This window comes from Ictidomys tridecemlineatus, chromosome 13 (genome assembly GCF_052094955.1).
Source record: "Ictidomys tridecemlineatus isolate mIctTri1 chromosome 13, mIctTri1.hap1, whole genome shotgun sequence".
Lineage (NCBI taxonomy): Eukaryota > Metazoa > Chordata > Mammalia > Rodentia > Sciuridae > Ictidomys > Ictidomys tridecemlineatus.
In genome coordinates, this window is record NC_135489.1 from 93,432,791 (window position 1) to 93,453,475 (window position 20,685).

Sequence of the window (20,685 nt, forward strand, 5' to 3'; positions counted from 1 at the left end):
CCCGAGAGAGTTCCCATTGATTGGGGAAGTGTGGTAGGAGGGAATTCCGGAGGAGGGATTTCCTGTTGGTGTAGTGTGTCCTGGGAGAAGGCCGCATGCGTGGCATTCGCGGGAGGTTTGGAAATAAAGCTTGTTCCTGCTTGAGTGGCTCCTGATTTGTGCCCAGCCAGACTGTGGCAATGAGTAGAGCAGACTTTGAATATTTCCACCAGAGGAAAAATTATAATATCTGAGGTGACTGACATTCCAATGAATCTGGTTTATCATTACATATTATATATATGGATGGAAGTGCCACGCTGCATCCCATACAAAGGTCCAATTGTAACGTGCCTGTGTGTGTGTGTGTGTGTGTGTGTGTGTATGTGTGTGTGTGTAATTACAGCCATCCTAGATGTGAAGTCATATCTCTTTGTGGCTGTGATTGGCATTTCTCTAACAGCTAATGTTGTCAAGCATCATCTCACGGGTTAATTGGCCATCTGTGTATATTTTCTGAAGAAATATTCACAAATTCTGCCCATTGTTTGATTAGGTTATTTGTCCTTTGGATTAAGTTATTGGAGTTTTTATATAATTTGGATACCAGACCTTATAAGATAAACAACTTGCAAACGTTTTCTTTTCTTCCATGATTTGGATTATATATATGACTATATCATGTGCAAATACACTTTCTGATTGAGCCATGAGAATCAGAGATGTTTTTAATTTTGAAGTCCTGGTCCTTTCTTTCTCCCACGTTTTAGGAATCCTACTGTTTCATCTTTCACATCAAGGTGTACGTCACACTCAAGGTACATTCTCTGTATTGTGAGACTGAGGTCCGTTCTCACTTTTCTGTGGTGTACGTGGATACCCAGTTGTCCCAGGGACCCTTCTTTCCCCACTGAACTTCCTCAGCACTCTGAAATCCATTGACCACAGACATGAAGGTATAACTCTGGACTCTGATCTGTATGGCTAGTCTCAGGCCAGCTACTCGCTGTTTTGCTTATAATACCTCTACAGTAAGATTTGACATCAGAAAGTCTGGATGCACTAAATCTGTGCTTTCTCAATTTTCGGGGGGAGCTATTTTGAGTCCCTTTCATTTCCATATGAATTTCACCATTGACTTGTCAATTTCTAGAAAGGATCTGGCTGGGATTTTGATAGAAATTGTATCAAAAGGTAAAAGTAACACTTCCTATATTTGCACATGACTTAGTCTTTTTTTTTTAACATAGAAAATCCTGAGGGACTTGCTGAAAATAAATCTGTAGATCAATTTAGGGAACATTAAGCCTTATTTATTTTAATTGTTATAATCCATGATTGAAGTATCTCTCTGATTATTTGTCTTTCTTTCAGATTTATGCTTTTACAGCGTACATCTTCCATTTCTTTTCTTACTGCTACATATCTTGCTTTTTGATACTATTATAAGTGAAATTGTTTTTTATTGATTTTATTTTCAGATGGTTCTTAGCCTGTTACACAGAAATGCAGTTGACTTTATATATTGATCTTTTATCCTGAAGCTTTTATCAACTTTTTTTTGTAATAGTAGAATAGCTGTTAGTAACAGAAAACAGGATTTTCCATGTAAAAATGACTATATCATGTGCAAATATAGTAAGTGTTTCTTGTTCCCTCCAAGTCTGGATGTATTTTACTTTACTATTGGCCTAGCTGGAACCTCTAGAACAACATGGAAGAGAAGTTGTGAGAGTACTCATGTTTCTTTCTTGTTCCTGACCTTATGGAAAAGCATTCCCTCTTTCACAACTGAAATGATTTTGGCTGTGGGGTTTTCACCAGGCCACTGGTTAGGCTCAGAGAACTCGTCTGTTACCAATTTCTTCATTTTTTAAAATCATGGAAGTGTGTGGGATGTTGTCAAATTACTTTTCCGCAGAAATTAGATGATTATGTATTCTTGTTCCTTATTCCAAAATGTTATGTTGTATTATATTTATTGATTTTCAGCTATTAAAACAACTTTTTTGGATAATTGCTATTTTATCTTGGTGAATGATCAATTTTAGGCAATTGGCTTTAGTTTGGCAGTGTTTCCTTGAGGATTTTTGCATCTGCATATTTAAGTGGAATTTAAGTATGTAGTTTTCTTTTGAAATCTTTGGTTTTGGTATCAGGAAAATATTGACCTTACACAATGAGTTGGGAAACTCTCTCTCTCTCTCTCTCTCTCTCTCTCTCTCTCTCTCTCTCTCTCCTCTCTCTCTCCCCCTCTCTCTCATTTGGCAGAATTTCGAATAACAAATAGTACTTTTTATTTAAAAATTTCATAGAAATTACCAGTGAAACCATACAGACCTGGGTTTTATCTTATGTGATTGTTTTAAAATAACTAATTTTCTTCATCACTATAAGCCTATTCAGATCTTCTCTATTCTTGAGTAAATTTGGTAGTTTGTGTTTTCCTAATAATTTGTTTCATCTAAGTTAACTGATTTTTTCACATGTGTAGTTGTTCATAATATTCCCTAACAATCCAGGTTACTTCTGTTACTCAGTAGTAATGTCTCTCTTGCCCCTGTCCACTCTAGTAACATTATAACTTAAATTCTAGTAATTTAAATTCTCTCTCTTGTTTTCTCTGTCAGTTTTACTGGATTTGTTAATTTTGTTAATCTTTTCAAAGAACTAACTTTTGGTTTTATTCATTTTCTGTTGTTTTTATAATACCTACTTTATGAAATTCACTATAATGTTTATTTTCCTTCTCATTAAATTAGATTTAGTTTTCTCTTCTTTGTCCAGTATCTTCAGATGGAAGGTTAGGTTATTGATTTAAGACTTCTTTTTAAAATACAGACAGTTAGAGCTATAAATTTCCCTCTACACATGGCTTTAGCTGCATCAAACAGGTATTGTTTTCATTCATCTCTTTTTAAATTTCCCTTATGTTTTTTCTTCTTTGTCAAACTAGAAGTGTAAGAATTTCTACCTATTTATAATATTCCATGATTTGTTTTTGCTATTGATTTCTAATTTTATTCCATTGTATTTAGAAGGATATTTTATATGATTTCAATTAAAATTTAAGTTTACCAAGGCTTGTTTTACAGGTAGCATGTTGTCTATACTGGACAATGTTCCATGAGTGCTTAAGAATAATATATTCTGCTATTATTGAGTGGAGGATCATTTGATTTGGGTTTTATTTTCCCCCAAGTTTTCTATTTTCCTGATCATCTTTGGCTCAATTAGTCTACCCATTATTTAAAGTAGAACTTTGAACCCTCCAACTGTTATTCCTCATTTGTCTATTTCTTTTTTTAATTCTGTCAGGTATTCTTTATGTATTGTGGGATGATATTATTAACTGAACACATAATTTTTTATCTCTTTAAACATTATAAAAGGTCCTTATCATTATAAAAGTTCTTTTATCTCTAGTAGCCCTTTTTCTGTAAAGTGTATTTTTTTCTGATATTAGTACATCTCCTCTGGTTTTCTATCGTCCTTCCTTCCATAGGATATCTTTCTCCATGCTTTTATTTTTAAACTATCTTTCAATCTAAACTTTAGACAGCATATCAATAGACCTTTTTTGTTATTGTTACCCATTCTGATAATAATCTGCCTTGTGGTGTATTGTTTATACCGTGAACATTGAATGTTGTTATTGATAGTTAGATTTATATATCTCATTTTACTTTTGATTTTTGTGTTTCATTTCATTTCTGTTTTCTTTCCACTCTCATTCTGCTTTCTTTGATATTAGCAAATATTTTGTATTATATCATTTTAATTCCTTTCTTATTTCATTATAATTTTGTGGCAAAATATACACATAATTTGCCATTTTAACCCATTTAAAATGTAATTTTTTATGGTTATTACTTAAATCCATGAAATTGAACAATCACCACCAACCTCTACTTTCAAAAATTTTCCTACTCCTGGAGGGGAGGAAAAGGGGAAATACTGAGGGATGATACTGGACAAATTATATTGCTATATTGTATGAATGTACAAATATGTAACAAGAAACCCCACCATTATGTACAACTATAATGCACCAATAAAACGTGTGGGAAAAAAATGTTCCTCATCCCAAGGAGAAACATGTACTCATGAAACAATAAGTCTGCATTCCTCTCCTTCTCTTACCCTTGTAACCTCTGATTTACTTCTTGTCTATGAATCTGCCTGTTATCAATATTTAGTAAAACTGGGATCATACATTTGCCAACTTTATGGTTTATTTCACTTAGTACAATGTGATCCATGTTGGATCATGTAATAAAACTTCATGTATTTGTACATTTTTTATTGTAACTGTACAGAAATAGAGTCAAATTTTGCATGTTGATTTTATATTCTGCAACTTTGCTAAATTCATTTATTGTTTCTAACAGTTTTTCCTTCCTAGATTCTTTAGGGTTTTCTGTAATTAAAGCATCCAAGAATAGAGACAGTTCTTTTCTTTTGAATTTGGATGACCTTTTTCCTTTTCTTGCTTAATTGCTCTGGCTAGAACACCCTGTACTATGAAAAGTATTAGCATATCTGTCATGCTCCTTATCTCAAAAAAGAAACTTTAATCATGGAGTAGGATGGTGGCTGTAGGTTTCTCAACATGTGGCCTTTATTATATTGAGAAAGTTTTACTCTGTTCCTAGTTTATTAAATATTTTATTATCATGAAAGATTTTCTTTTTTTCAATGTTTCTTTAACATCAATTGAGATGACCACGTCTTTTTCCTCTTTCATTCTGTTAATCTTGCATAACACATATTGAAATGCTGAGCCACTCTTGAAATCCTACACGGTATATCCCAATAGGTTTTGATGAATAATCCTTTTATTGTGCTTCACCATAATTTTCAATTTTTTTTTCTTCAGTGATTGCTCTAGGGCTTACAATGTATATCTTGTAAAAATCTGCTTTATATTTACACTAATTTAATTCAAGTGTGATACATAAATGGTACTTCTGTATAGTTCTATTACTTCTACCTGTTTTGAGCTACTGTTATACTAAACCCAATATTCCATTGCTTTAATTAGAAACTCTGTGCTCATCTAATTATGATTTTATAGTGTCTTTTAAAGCACCTGAGAAAAGAAAAAAGTATGTATTCATATTAACTCTTTGTGTTCCTGAAATCCATGTTACCACCTAGTCTCACTTCCTTCTACCCTTACAGCTTTCCTCCCTCCTGTCTCCTCTGTGCTGTTACTTTCAAATACACATCTCCAGAGCCAACAACACACACACACACACACACACACACACACATATTCATTCTCATTATAGTTTTATATAATTTCTTTTTTATATCAGTTAAAAAAAAAGTAAGGATAAGAAATATACCACTATACTCTTTTTTATAGCTACCCACAAACTTAAGCTGGTGTGTGTAAGTGCACCCAAGTGCACAGGTATAGACTGTCTTACTGCCTAGGGTTACGTTCTTTCAGCAGGAAGAACACCCTTTGCTGTTTAAGACAGCCTGCCAGCGGTGAGTTCTCCCCTCCCCCACCTTCTCTTTGCAATTTTCTCTTAAATCTGTGAATACCATCATTTTGTTGTCATTTTTTTTGCAAGATTGTTTTGCTGGGTATAACTTTCTTGAATGACAATTGTTTTATTTGACATTTTTGAGTGTGTTAATTCCCTGATTTGTGGCTTCCAGTGTTTCTGATGAAACATCAGCTGTTCATCTTGATGTTTGCTTTTACACCAAGGAAAAATGAGCCGTGTGTGTGTGTGTGTGTGTGTGTGTGTGTGTGTGTGTGTGTGTGTGTATTAATGGTTTTCAAAAATTAGGGGATATTTTCAACTATTATTTGAAAAGTAATTTTTTTTCTGATACTTTCCTTCTGACATTCAATTACATATATGTTGGTGTGCTTAGTGATGTCTGACGCTTCTCTGATGATCTGTTCGGTTTTTATTTATTCTGTTGTTTAAGATACATAATTTCTATTGACCCATCTTGAAGTTTGCTGACTCTTCTGCTGTTTCCAATCTATTGTTGAGTCTCTCTATGAATTTTTCATTTCCATTATTGTACATTATAATGCCAGAATTTCTATTTATTTCTTTTTTTAGAAATATTTGTTTCATCTACTGTAATTCTGTATTTGATGAGAACTGTCATATTTTCTCTCACTCAGGCATGGTGTCTTTGTCTACTCGGGCTGGGGTAACAAAACACTAGAATCAAGGTGGCTCAAATCATTATTCTTTTCTCACTATTCTGGAGGTTTGGAAGGTTATCATCAATGTGCCAGAGATGTGGTATGTGCTGCAAGCCCTCTCTGTGGTTGGCGGATGACTGGGATGTATATATTAGCAGAGGGATCTCCATCCTCACAACCTCATGGCCTAAAGCTGGGCCCCGTCTCCACATATCATAACGTTGGTGATGAGGGCTTCGGCATATGAACTGAACATTCCTATGTTCATTCACTCCATAACATATAGTTACTTTTATTTCATTGCACATATTTCTAATAGCCTCTTTGGAATTCCTGCTTGCTAAGCCTGACATTGGGACTCTCTCAAAGGCAGCTGTGTTTTTCTGCCTTTTGCTTCTTAGGTATGGAGAACCCTCTTATTTCATGTCTCATGACTTTTTATTTTGGTTGAAAATTTGATATTGCACATAACATATTTTAACAATTCTAGACATAGATCCTCCCCAGCGCTTGCTGTTTGGTTCTTTTCTTAGTTTAGTGATGTGCCTGGACTATTTTAATGAATTCTGTGTCCCTGGAGGCACAAACTATTCCACACTGATCCAGTTAATCCAGACCCTCTGCCGGATGAGTCCATGGAATAGAACACCTGCACTAACTAGGAAGAGGATCACTTTAGGATCAGCTCTCCTTCAAGATCAGAACTGAGACATTTCCTTTTGTGCCAGAGATATTCTTCAAACTTACTGTTCACCAGAAAATAAAATCTTTTTTTTTTTGTTTTTCTGGTGATATGGAGGTTGAACCCAGGCCTTCACACATGGTAAGCAAGGATTCTACCACTGAGCAGCACCCTGAGTCTTTCAGAAAATAAAATCTTAAGTAGGGTGATATCTATGTTGTTCCAAGAGAAATAAGATGGAAATGTTTTAAGCTTCTCACACACACACACACACACACACACACACACACACACACATCCATTTATAAATAAAGATGTTGAGAGGTGATCATTGTTGTGGAGTATTCTTTGTATTTCCTTAAAATACAAAGAATTCCCTGAAAATCTGGATTATTCTTACTAGGCTAAGAAAGTAATTTTAACTTACCCTCTAGACACTGGAGGGCGGGCCATTTCTTATTCACCTATAACAGAGTGTCTATATGCAATATAATTTTAGGTTATGAAATGACATTCACATTTAACTTTGCCAATGTGTGCTGCAAGTTATTTGGAAGCCCACATGGTGACCATGATGAAGTGGTCACCCCTGACTAATGCTGACCATCATACGTGAGGAGTGTTCAGTATCCCTATTAGAATGACATGATTTCTTACCACAGATAGACAGTAATTATAACTTCTCCAAGAGGAAACCCAAAAACTTATGAAGAAGGTGCCTTTTGGAAAATTTCCGTGACTTCTATGTAACTGATTCTTTTGAAAGGCAAACAATTTTTATAGCAATTAAAGCCTATTATAGAGCTAAACATAATGTGTGTGTGACAGCCAAGAAATACCTGAAGATACAAATTTAGCTTTGATGAATCAACATTCTAAGAGTTTCCATAGAAGTATTACAAACGTAAGTATATTTAAGAAGTCAGTTCAGCAACTTAATACCTTCTGCCTTCAAAAGACGAGTTGTACCTAAGCAGAAGCTGCCTGATACACCACCAAGTTCCTCTAAGGACAGAGTCACACATCTTACAGGAACGCATCTGTTTGGTGCTATTGATGACAAGTCAGTATTTAATGTTTAAATATGCATTTCCCCTCCTGGTTAATATATTTGTTTTCTATTTAAGGTAATTTAAAACTTATCCTTACATCACATCAAGTCATTGCAATGAACAACAAGGATGCTTGGATGATCTTAAAATCAGAACAACCCAAAGGCAGAGTTTGGAAGATCATCTGGAGCCTTGAACAGAAGACAGGAGTAACACAGAGATTTTCCAAAGAAGGAATCCGGGGAGGATGGATATTCAATTGCACAGTCTCAGGTTTTCAAAATTGGTACCCTCCTAAATTCAGTAGAGGGATGGGGGTCTGAAATGACTCTATTTCTAATAATGGCAAATCTTACCCTGGCTTCCCGGTGTCAGATGCCAGAGGTGTCCCTCAGAGGCTGTGGGCCCCCCCACTTTCTCTAAAGTCCCATCCCTGGCCTCACTCACCGTGGGAGCAGAAGGGGCCCTCGTAGGCGGAGGCCGAGCAGTCGCACACCACCCCTCTGAGCCGTTCTCGACATCTCCCCCCGTGGCGACACAAGTGTCCGTAGCTCCTGCAGTGTCCCGCACACCCTGGCTCCACTCCCGGTGTCACTGTGGCCCTTTCCTCCAGGTCCACGGCCATCCCGTTCAGCCGCAGGGACCGAATGCACCCCAGGAAGCCCCTTTGCCTGCTGGCCGTCCCACCTACAAGGGAAACACTGCAAATAGAAATGTGCTCCTTGGTATTTTATCCAGGATTTTGTGTCCACGTCAAAGTCAGGCCTTAGGGAGAGTGGCAAGAATTGCAGATTGTTGAACATACCGTGAGTATATAAAATTTTAAAAATATAAACTTGTATCAGATATCACGCAACCTCAAAAGACATCAGATAAAACTTCCTTCAACAACGTTTAGATGAGATTGGCAAATACTCGTTCTAAAACCATTTCTTTAACTTCACCAAATGTAGGTCACATCAACCCTATTTTGCTTATGTTTATCAACAGTGATGCAGATTAGAATGGTTCTGGATGGACTTCCAAAACATTTACAAGAATAAAAACAGATGTAGTTAAATTTTGTATGTGGATGATCGCCCCCTACTCCTCCCACTCCTTTCTGAGGACCCAGTGGTAAGTCTTTACTGAATAATATGCACATGCACATTGGATCACATCAACCTTCAACACAAAAGAATCTGTTCGGAGAGGCTGGCAACACTTATGTCAGGACAGACACCATTTCAAAGGTAATAATAACATATTATTAAGAGAGGATTCCAGGAATTACCTGTGAAATGTGGCCTCCACCCAGATACTCTGATTCAGTGGACCTTCAGTGGGGATCCCAATTCTGAATCTTTTCTTTTCTTTTTCTTTTTTGTTTTCTATTTAAAGGTAATTTAAAGCTTACCCAGGGGCTCTTTACCTCTGAGCTACATCCCTAGACCTTTTATTTTATTTTATATTTTGAGGCAAGCTGGGTCTCACTAAGTTACCAAGAGTCTTGCTAAGTTGCTGGTCTTGAACGTGTGATCCTCCTGCCCTGGCCTCCAGAGTCACTGGGATTATAGGTGTGCATCACCACACCTGACCCAAATCTGAATTTTTAACCAGCTTCATGGGTGACTGATGATTTCTCCACCACTGTTTTATAGAACTTGCCTTACTAGGAATGTTTATTCTAGGCAAATATTTACGTTGATTTTGTTCCTAGGATTTCCCTTAAATAATCCTCAAAATTGTAAGTAAGAAAATAAAGTTCTTAACTTGACTCCTGCTAAGTTTGTATCTGGAAAATACCCCAAGGGCCCATGTGGCAAAGGCTTGGTCCTCAGCTTGCCACCTGGGGCTCCTTGGGAGGTTTTAAGTCCTTAGGGGTGTGCCCTTAAAAAGGATTGCAGGACCCTCAACTCTTCCTCTTTCACTTTTGCTTCCTGACCTTGAACTGAACATTTAGCTCTGCCCCCAGCTCACTAGCCCCACCAGAGGCCCCAAAACAATGGGACCACCTGGTCATGAGTCAAAACCTCAAAAACTAGGGGTCCAAATAACCCTTTTTTCCTTATAAGTTGCTTAATTTGGGTATCTGTTACAGTAACGAAAAGCTGACTCATGCAGTGATGTCAGGTAGTTTTGTGGTTTCAAGTCCTTCAAAGAAGATTCATCTTGCCCTAATGAAAAAAACACCCATGTTGGAAGTTTTATTTTATGGAGTCATAGTACATAAACTCCTGCCTTGTGAAAGTCTCACACACACACACACACACACACACACACACGCATGGAGATTTACACACATTAGCCTTCAGCGGTATAGTGCTTAGTACCTAGAAGCTGTTTGAAACTTCCTGTAAAGTAGGCTGTGAGATAATTTCTGATTTAGTCCAATTTCTAATTGGAGCTGTGTCCTTATTTGCTTCATGGTGCATAAGAAATAAACCAGTGAGCAGGAATACCTCAGTGTGCTTGGTTTTTACATTAGAATGGAATTGATTGGAAAGGAATATGGCAAAGTTAATTTTTGCCCTTGGGGAAAATAAACAATGATAAAACCATCTATGGGCAGGCTAAAGGAAAGACGGCCATCCCCCAGGGCTGACCTCTCTGTACAAACGCACTGCAGGATTAAAGGAGCAAACCTGTGGTCAGTTTTTAAGCAGACAGTGGATGACTTTTGTCCACGGATAAGATAAACTTCCTACTGGAAGTGAAAAGGGAAGAAGTGGGTACAGGTGGCTCATGGTCACACAGGTGTTGATCAGACCTAGTGGTCACAAACGCCAACCGTCTGTAACACGAGCTGTTCAAGCCTGGGCATCAGAGACCTCGGGGCTGGATTCCCTTCACTGGTTGTTACCTGACCTCTTTCAGATGCGATGATCTCACCTGGAAACAGGTGAGGATAAAACCTACAAAATGAGTTACCTAATAAGAAGCCCAGCACGCTCCCGAACCTACGAGGTGATCAATAAATAGCGCCAACGGTCAGCTGCTGCTTGCATTTGCCACTAAAAGTACTCCCACCGTTGCGACTGTCTGCTGGCGCCCTCTGCGGTCCCACCAAGGTCAGCGGTGGCCACGGGACTCACCAATGAAGAGCTGGCTGTTGAGCTGCAGGCGCACGTGGCCGTCTGCAGGGGCCGGCTGCGTCCTCCTGGGGAGCTGGTCCACCTGCAGGGAGGCTCCCTTGACATTCCTCTCTGCCCTCACGTGGTGCCACCGATTGTCATTAAAGGGAGTGGGTGACCGCACCGTGACCTCACAAGGTCCATTCCCCACATCAAAGGAAAAGGTCACTTCTGTGGGAGCTAAAAATATCATATATGAATATGGCCCAAGTTCATTCCCAGGGGAGTCTTGAGTGGAGTCAGGGAAACATCATGGCGTGCTCTTTACAAAAGGGGACAAAGGTGTCGATGCAGACACGTGACTCGGGTTGGGGAAGGGGGCAGGAGAAATTTGTATCCTGGTGGATAAAAACAAAACCACACTGATTTTAACATATTCACTTTGAGTTGAATACGCAACGCACTCAGTTCTAGTCAGTAGATCTGTACCCCTAGAGAGAATAAGAAACACAATTGGTTTTGTATCTATAAGTAGTTTTACTCAAAAGTGTTTCAAAGTCTCCTCTAATTTTAAAACAAAAAAAATGCAATTTTTTACAGTCATAAATTAAGCTCTGAGTACATGAAAAAAAAATATTTGTCTGATCAAATATTTTAGGAAACAATTTTGTGAGTTTGGTTTAAAGTTCTGACTCTAGTTGGCAATGGTCCAGGGAAGGGGAAACAATTTTTGGATTATTGTGTACTTTATGCTTCATGGTTTGACCCTTAAAAAGATTGACTAAAATTATAGAACTTTTGTGGCTAAAAAATAAATATGATTATAAGGTAAGAATGACACCATTTAAATTTTTGTTTAGTCAGTTTTCAATGCCAAGTAATGGGCATCCTGTGACTTGTCCTGGGGGGTGTGGGGGGTCACTCACTCTGCAGCTCTATCCTGATGAAGTCCGTGATGCCCAGGTTCTCCATAAACACACCAGAGAAAACCGTGGTCTTAAAAAAGAACTGCACATCGGCAGTGAGTTCTCCATGGAAAGTGGGGAAATGAAGGTATGAGGTCTCGGTGTTGAAGGAAGCCGAATTCCAAAATGACTCTGTTTATGCCAAAAAAAAAGGAAAAAAAGAAAAACTCATGAATCATTTTTACTGCAATTTCTAGAAGCCTTCCCTGCCTCACTGGGTGTTCTCATTCATGCCGTATCATCAGGACATCGCATTCGGCGATTATTTTAAGGGTTAGAATTCTGTGTTGAGAAAAGACGGAGGGTAAGCAAAGCAAAAGTGTGACTGATTGTCACACCAACAATGTGGGCAAGAGATGAGGGAGAAGGTGCCCAGGGAGGTGGAAAGACAAGGGGTAGGTTGCAGGATCATTTTCAAGTTCAAGTCAACAGAATTCACTGCTAAATTGGAGGCAAGTGGAAGAGAGTCTGAGATGACACCAAGGGTTTGGGGAATAATTTGAAGAAGCAAGTTTGACAGGGATACATTACATGTGAAATCTCTATTCAGCACCAGATGGATTTTTGGAGGCAGCGGTTGGTCTATGACTCCGGAAGCCAGATCATAGAATCTTGCTTTCCATATTTTTTGCAAACTAACAATCAACAAATACAACCCATCATCCTAGTAATACCCTTCATAGCAAAAACAAAAATCAGAACAAAACAAAAAACTCCTTTTTTTTTTCCTTCTGGTCCAGAATTTAATCCAGGACCACACTTCATATTTATTTCTCAAGCCTCTCTAGTGCCCTTCATTCTTGACTTTTCTTGTCTTTCATGAATATGACTGCTGTGGTTTAGATATGAGTCAACCCCCCCAAATCTCATGGATGAGACAATGCAAGAATTTTCAGAGGTGAAATGATTGGGTTATGAGAGACTTTAGCTAATCAGTGGATTAATCCATCCATATGGATTAACTGGGTAATCATGAGCTGGTTGGGTGTGTCTCAAAGAGGTAGATCGCTGGGGGCGTGGCTTTGGGGTTGATATTTTGTCCCTGGGAAGCAGGGCCTTCTCTCTACTTTCTGATCCCCATGTCCTGACCTTCTTTCCTTCTCCACGCCTTTCCACCATATTGTTCCACTTCATCTCAGACCCAGAGCAATGAAGTGAGCTGTCTGTGGACTGAGACCTCTGAAATGAGCCACAATAAACTTTTCCTCCTTTAAGTTGTTCTTGTCAGGTCTTTTGATCACAGTGATGCAAAGCTGACTAAAACAATAGCCTCTTATTTTTTTCATATTTTTGGAGCATTTTTCAGTCGATTTGTAAAATGTTTCTCAATTTGGATATATCTGACACTTGTCATTAGATTAGTCTTGTGCATTTTGTCAAAAACAGCATAGAAAAACGAAAGGAGTAAAGAAAGAGCCTTCAGAATGGGAGAAAACCTGCCAGTTACTCTTCTGTGAGGAGGTTACTAGCTAGGATACATAAAGATCTCAAAAAACTCCCAAAACATAACCCACTCAATAAATGGATAAAAAAATCTAAATAGACATTTCTCAAAAGAAGAAATACAAATGGCCAACATGTATGAGAAAAAATGCTCAACATCTTTAGCAATCAGAGAAATGCGAACCAAAACTACACTGAAATTTTATCTCACCACAGTTAGAATGACACTCATCAAGAATGCAAATAATGATAGCTGCTGGTGAGAACATGTAGGAAAAAGGTATATTCATATCACTGGTAGGTCTGCAAATCAGTACGACCAATTTGGAAAGAAGTATGGAAATTCTTCAAAAGATAGGAATGGAACCATCGTATGACCCAGCTATCCTACTCATTGATATTTATCCCAAAGAACTAAAATCAGCACACTGTAGTGACACATGCCTACCATGTTCAGAGCAGCCCAATTCACAAGAGTCAAGCTATGAATCAGCCTGGGTGCCCATCAATAGACAAACGAATAAAGAAAATATTATATATATATGGATGTACGTATATATTCACAATGGGGTTCTACTCAGCCATAAAAAAGAATGAAATCATGTCATTTGATGGCAAATGAATGAAATGGAGAACATCATGCAAAGTGAAATAATCCAGGCTCAGAAAGTCAGAGGTCAAACGTTTTCTCTCAAATATATAAATTAGAGATAAAAAGGGAATAAAAATGGGGATCTTATTAAAATAGAAGGGAGACAAGAAGAGGACAGGCAGGGGAAAGGGGGAGAATTGGAGATGACGTTGGTCAAATTATGCTGTGTATGTGTATGAATATGTTGCAGTTAATTCCATTCACATATAATTACAACTCATGATTAAAAAACAATAGATAAGCATGAAGACCAATGAAGTAGAGGTAGGGGATCAAGGGGAGGGAGGAGGGGAGGTAAAGGAGAAGCACGAGGGATGGAAATGGATCCAGTTAAGTTATATGCATTAATGAATGCCAACATGAACGTCACTATGATGTAAAGCTGTAGTGCATTAATAAGAACCTTTTTCTTCAAAAGCAGAGAAGTGATGCTCTGTCCTTGGGAGTGTATCACATCAGGACTTGCACTGTGCTGATGTGTCCCCCTACTTGCCATGTTAACTTTAATTGCCTTCTGCTATGCTATCTGTCATTGCTCCCATATAAAATTAATTATTTTTCTCTTTGTGATTTGAAACTATTTGGACATCTAATGGCCTTTACATAACCTGGTCCACTTTTCCATCCAGTAGTTTTATAGCAGGTTGATGGTCCTTGAATTATGATGATACTGGTGATGTTCCATCATTCCTTGACGGGGTGCTAGTCCTCTGTTAGGAAGGGCTTGTTTCTGGACCTCCTACTTAGTTTTTTTATCCATTTCAAATTTATAGCAGCATCACTCCCTGGATCCCTAATTGTTGCAAATTGTTTATAATCTACCACTGTAACTGATTTCAAGGGTTACACTGTCCCAAATCAGGTCAGAGGGAGCTTTCCCAAGACCCTTTGACAAAAGCAGTTGATGGGACACAGTGCAATTTTTTGAGCATTTTTTTTTATATATATAGCAGGACAAACTAGGCTTATCCTCTATCTTCTCTGTCCCATCTCTGAAATCAGCCATTTTCCCAAGGAGTGGTGGTTTCTTTTCATGGAGAAGGATAGAAATGACATTCAGAAGTGAAGATATTAAGTCACATGCTTATATCTCTTTGCTACTAAGGTGCCATGACTTCAAGGCCCTCTCAGTAGTCAGCTGCAGGAACAGGTGTATGGGCACATGCACTACAGCACACACACACACAAACACATCTTTTTGTGTATTTCATATTATCTACTGTGCATAGGTTAAAACCCTCGAGTTCATGCTGGTAACCTTTTCTAGTCTAGTATCGAGGATACTAGAATTTGCTCTTCCTCCTTTCCATATGGGTGACCCCATTCTCAGTGGGGTCACTGAGAAACACCTGGTTTTGTAATCCTCAGTGGATTTTCATGTTTCACGTTTCCCTTTCCCCATGGCCTGGGCACAGTAGGGCCCACCATTCTGGGCTGCTTAAGGGAAGCTAAAAGAACCAACTGAGACTGTTTTAAAGAAAGTAGAGATGAAGAGAAAGAAAGGGAAAGAGAGGAAGGAGGAATTAGGGTAGGGAGTGTCAGCCCTATTTTTTATTTTATTTAGAGACAGGGTCTCACTGAGTTGCTTAGCATCTCACTTTTGCTGAGGCTGGCTTTGAACTTGCAATCCTCCTGCCTCAGCCTCCCGAGCCACTAGGATTACAGATGTGTGCAGCTGAAGAAGGAATTTTTGAAGAAAAGAATTATTATTATTATTATTTTTATTCTTGGTTGTTCAAAACATTACAAAGCTCTTGACATATCATATTTCATACATTTGATTCAAGTGGGTCATGAACTCCCATTTTTACCCCGTATACAGATTGCCCAATCACATTGGCTACACATCCATGTTTTCACATATTATTTTGAACACGACCTCACCCTCTGAAGTTTTGTTGAGAAATTGACATGAAGGAAATGCCCTGAGTCGTCTCAGGATTACACCCACATTCGGAGAGAAGTGGAGAGCTGGTATGAGTTGCCAGAGAGCAAATAATCCGGAAGAAAATGTAAGTGCAGAATTCTTATAGACCAGTGCTCCAGGTCAGAACCTCAACAAACAGGACACATGGCTCCAAATGTGAAGGCGCTAATGCTGAAGTGTGAAAAGAACTGCCTGTGGCATCCTGATAAAAGTATAGGATACACATCATGTTGTGATGGGACCGCAGAACAGGACACTTGTAATTGTTGAAGATAAAGCAGCATAGAGAGCAGTTGATCAGACACAGTGCAAGAGACCCCTCCTTCACCAACTTGAGACATGGGGAAAAAAGTGACAGAACGACAGACCCTAGACCTGAGATCACAGTTCGGAAGGGACAAGAAAGATGCATCAGATTGCGAGGAGCTGGATGCGAAGAAGAATTGAACCACATCATGTATCAATCAATCAAATGGATCAGAGCTGCCCGCTACACACCAACAAGTTAAAAAGCCATCACAAAGTAAGGAATGGCACGTGTATGGAGGAATGCTTAGATAAGTGCATTGAAGAGGAGACGGACAGAGATGAAAGGAACTGGAGGACACAGGGCATGCATGGAGTAAAGCTGGCACATGTCTCAGATGCACAGAATCCAGCACATGAAACAGAAGGCATTCAAAGCATAATAAAACCATTCTTCTTAAATAAGAACAAAGTATTGAGATCAAAAAGCACAGTGGTTTCAGAAAAATTAATAGAAAATGACAAAGACTGAGGCTTATTCTGGGTGATAAGTGAGATTGAAGGGGGACAGGTCAAGAACTGGGGAGCATCTGAGGTCTCACCCCACTGCAGCTGGCCACAGTTTCACAGAGCCTGAGAGAAAACACACCTTTCTGGGTTGGAGTCAAAGGGCTTTATTCTATATATCACCATGAGATGTATGAGCATCTCGGTGTGAGCATGGTGGCCTGGCTCTGAATCTCACAGAGCCATGTGATTGGTGTGTCGGGAGGGACAGGAGCCAGTGCCCTCCACTCTGGGGACTGGTGAGACATTGGCGGTGATGATGTACTCTCCTGGAGCGACTCCGTTTCCCACACATGCACAGAGACTGCCTGGTATTAGGGGACAGCGATGACACACGCTCTGACACTCTCAGCAAGGACATGCAGGGATGCTCAGGGTCCACACTGGACGACCTCTCAGCAGCACCCTCCTCATATTAAGGGAGAGAAGTAAAAACTAATACTCCAGATGTCTGCCCAGCAGCGTACGATGCTTACGAGAGGTCTCTATATCGAGCCAACGAGCTGTTCATGTACGAGGGCAACAGGGGATCCTCACAGGTTTGAAAGAATTCTGGGACTGTGCAGGCAATGAGCCCTGAGCAGGTGAGGAAAACCTTGACCATGGCATTCAACCTTGAATGAAAATCCTGCAGGGAAAAACACTATCTAATTCCAGAGCCCATGATGGTGATGTGGTGTGTACAGGGTCTGAGAAAAGAAAGTGGGATTCACTGTTTTTATACCGTTAAAGGTGTCCTGAAAATATAAGGGCAATCAACCAACATTCTCAATCATTCACAAATTTGGAAAACAGTTTTCTTAAGGACTGTTCCATAAGAAAAACAATAAATGGACAATTAACCAGTCAACCAAATAATATGTTAAAATAAAGATGATTCATTCTCTGTAAACTAATACAGGCTGAGCATCCATAATCCAAAAATCTAAAATCTAAAATGTTCCGTATCCAAAAGTTTTTGACGCCACAGGAGGGAAATTCCACACCTGGCCTTGTCTGACAGGTCACAGTCAAAATGCACGTGCACCAAAAGTATTGTATAAAATTACCTTTGGGCTATTTGTATAAGGTTTACACGAAACTCGAGTGTCGTTTAGACTCGGGTTCCATCTCCAAGAGATCTCACTACTGCGCAGGCAGACATTCCCAAGTCTGCAAAACACCGCTTTCCAAAACACCTTGGGTCCCGAGCATCTCGGATGAGAGAGATTTCAACGGCTGTTCACTCGTGAAATGTTGATCTCTAGCACAGACGCAGTGCTGTTCCATCCTGTGCCCATTATGGAGTGGATTTAGAATGTCCCCCAAAGCCCATGGGTGCCCAGCCTGGGTCACTACTGGGAGGTGGTGGAGTCTTTAAGGGTGGGTCTGAGTGGAGGAGGTTAGATCACGTGGTGTGTGCCCGTGAAGGGGTACTGGGGCCCTGGCCCCTTCCTGTCTCTTTGCTGTGCAGCTGCGGCAAGGTGAATAGCCCCCTCTGACTCTCTCTCCCACCATGATGCCCTATGCCACCACAGGTCCAAGCAAAGGGCCAAGTGACCATGGACCCAACCTCCAAAATTGTGACTCAGAATAAACCTTTCTCCCTTTAAGGTTTTCATCTCAGCTCTTTGGTCACAGCCACAGAAAGCTGAGGAGCATGAGGCTTTCTGATACCTGCTCTGGTCCCAGCACTACCATAAATTTTCTCTCCAGCCAAAATAAGGGCACTTACTTACTTTTTTTTTTAAATAATCAAAGTATGTTATTATAGAAAGACAGCTTTTCTCCTGCCAGCACTTACTGTCCCCCTGGCAGAACAGAGGTCCCAGCGTATACACAGCTTCAGAGGGTAGTCGGCCCCTGTCCGTCATCACCACTTGAATGACTGGCAGGTACTCCTTCTGGGAAAAGACTGTGACGTCACTGGTCCTGGAAAACAACAAAGGGACCCTTAAGATGACTCCAGTTGACACACACACACACACACAGAGTCACCTGTGATCTCTTATTTGAATCTAACATTTCAGGACTTAATGGAACACTTACAAACATTTTTGGCATTTTGAGAGCACAGAAACTGTTAAAAATTGAAATCAAAGTTTCTCTGTACATGATTGTGACTTTGCAGGCCGAGTAGCCTCTGCGACTACTCAGCTCAGCCACAGGCACTAATGATGGGCATGATTGTGGGGTGATCAAAATTTATGGACACTGAAATTTGAACTTCGTAACAAGTTTGATGTGTCATAAAACACTCTTCCTTCCAACTACTTAAAAATGTAAAACATTTCTTAGTTCATGGGCCAGACAATAACAGGTGAGTGGGCAGATGTGACTCACAGCAGTAGTTTAGCAACTCCTGATCCATTTGCCAATTCCTGAACTCACCGAACACAGAGAATAAAAGGGGCAAATCAAGAAGGGGGGTCATTTTGCAAGCACGGGATAGTATTTTCACGATCATCAAGCATATAACTGCTCTTTAAAAATTAGTCTCAGGATACCACTCAAGTGATTACCAATTACAGATATAAATAGTTACAGATTTAGATCTTCACAGAATTTCACCATTAAATATTTGAAATCCTCTTATGGTTATTGGGTATTTCTTCCCTCAATAAATTTGTAAATTGTAAAATTAAACCTATAGATCAAAATGAATTAAATAGAATACCTTTATAAGTAATACACAGGTTAATGTATGTGAAAGTTCTGTGAAATGCTGAACCCAGCTATCCAGTAGACAAACATGGATCAGACCCTGAGTGAGGCATTGAGGACACATAGGAAAAATACCATGTGTGCCCCCGAGTACACAGCCCCCTGGGCACTAGGTTCCAACCATAGTTATGGCCATCAACATCTTCCAGTGTGAGTGACTGAGAAATACAGGCAGGTCTGGAGCAGGCACTGGGAGGGCCTGGGGTCCTGGTCACAGCTGTGCCATTCCTATTCTCTCTGTCCAAAATAATGGCATTAATCTCTTCTTTTGCAACCTGGTTATGTTTATTTTGTGTCACTCAACTGTATACATAATCTGATTCAAGGACAAAGCACCCTTACTCTGGTTCCTCATCCTGCTCTAGAATCTCTATAGAATCTCATAAATACTCTTGTCCTTAAGTCACTCGTTTCTAAAACCTTCCTTGGCCTGGATTTATGGCCAAAGATCAGAATAATCAATATCAAATCATGTAAGTCCTTTCATAGTGGCAAAAATAAAGTTTTCATAAATTTTTATTAAAGACTTTAGGTATCAAAGCTTGAAATTGGAAAAGACAGAAATAAAAGAAAATGGCTATATTAAGATTTTCATCATGTAAATAAATGAAGTAATCTGTAATGCATAAAAGAGATATCAATTAATGTAAGTCAGGTACTCTGCAATATGTGAAATATTTAGTGATACAGAAAGATTATTTCTCATATCCAGACTAACATCCCATAACCTTACCTAGTTATTGATGTTTGTGCAAAGAACAGAGCATGAGTTATGAATTGTCACCATCATTTAACTCTGGAGTGGACTGATGGTTGACAAGCAGAAATGTTCTCCTAGGAAACAGGGTAGGTCAGCTTAGGAGACTGTGTATGGACACAGCAGGCATCAAAAACAGCATTTCCATGCTAGTAATCGCCATCTCATCAAGGTAGTCTAGTAGGGGAGCTGTACTTTTATGAGCTATATATGAAGGATGCTGGAATTTTAAAAACTCATTTTGCATAGAAGCTCCAAGCTTCTTGATGTTTAACGCTGCATGCAAAATACTGAGCTTGTGTAAGGTGACAGCTTGTGTAAGGCACCTCAGTTGCATTGGAGGAGATACTAAGTCTCCCCCTCCCCCATTATTTTGGAGAGCTCCCAGTCAATCATAAAAAATGGCTAACATTTTTCATCAATTTTTTTGTTGGTATAGGCAGATCTCAGCCTTTGCAGATTTATATAGATGATTGAA

The 20,685-nt window shown here is 39.3% G+C and overlaps 1 protein-coding gene across 4 annotated transcripts in view; it reads right to left on the minus strand.

Moving 5' to 3' along the window:
- Positions 1-20,685, minus strand: part of LOC101968704 (contactin-associated protein-like 3) — a 202,562-nt gene that overhangs the window by 16,106 nt on the left and 165,771 nt on the right. For 3 of the 4 annotated variants that reach the window (XR_013429916.1, XM_078030582.1, XM_078030581.1), the window contains 4 exons: positions 18,531-18,658; positions 11,874-12,044; positions 10,969-11,187; positions 8,342-8,581 (listed from right to left, as the gene is read on the minus strand). Coding sequence is in view for 3 of the 4 variants with exons in the window: in XM_078030582.1 (XP_077886708.1) it covers positions 8,342-8,581; positions 10,969-11,187; positions 11,874-12,044; positions 18,531-18,658 (758 nt within the window). In the remaining variant the exon portion in view is untranslated. The remainder of the gene's footprint in view (positions 1-8,341; positions 8,582-10,968; positions 11,188-11,873; positions 12,045-18,530; positions 18,659-20,685) is intronic. The other variant, XM_078030583.1, reaches the window with a different exon arrangement.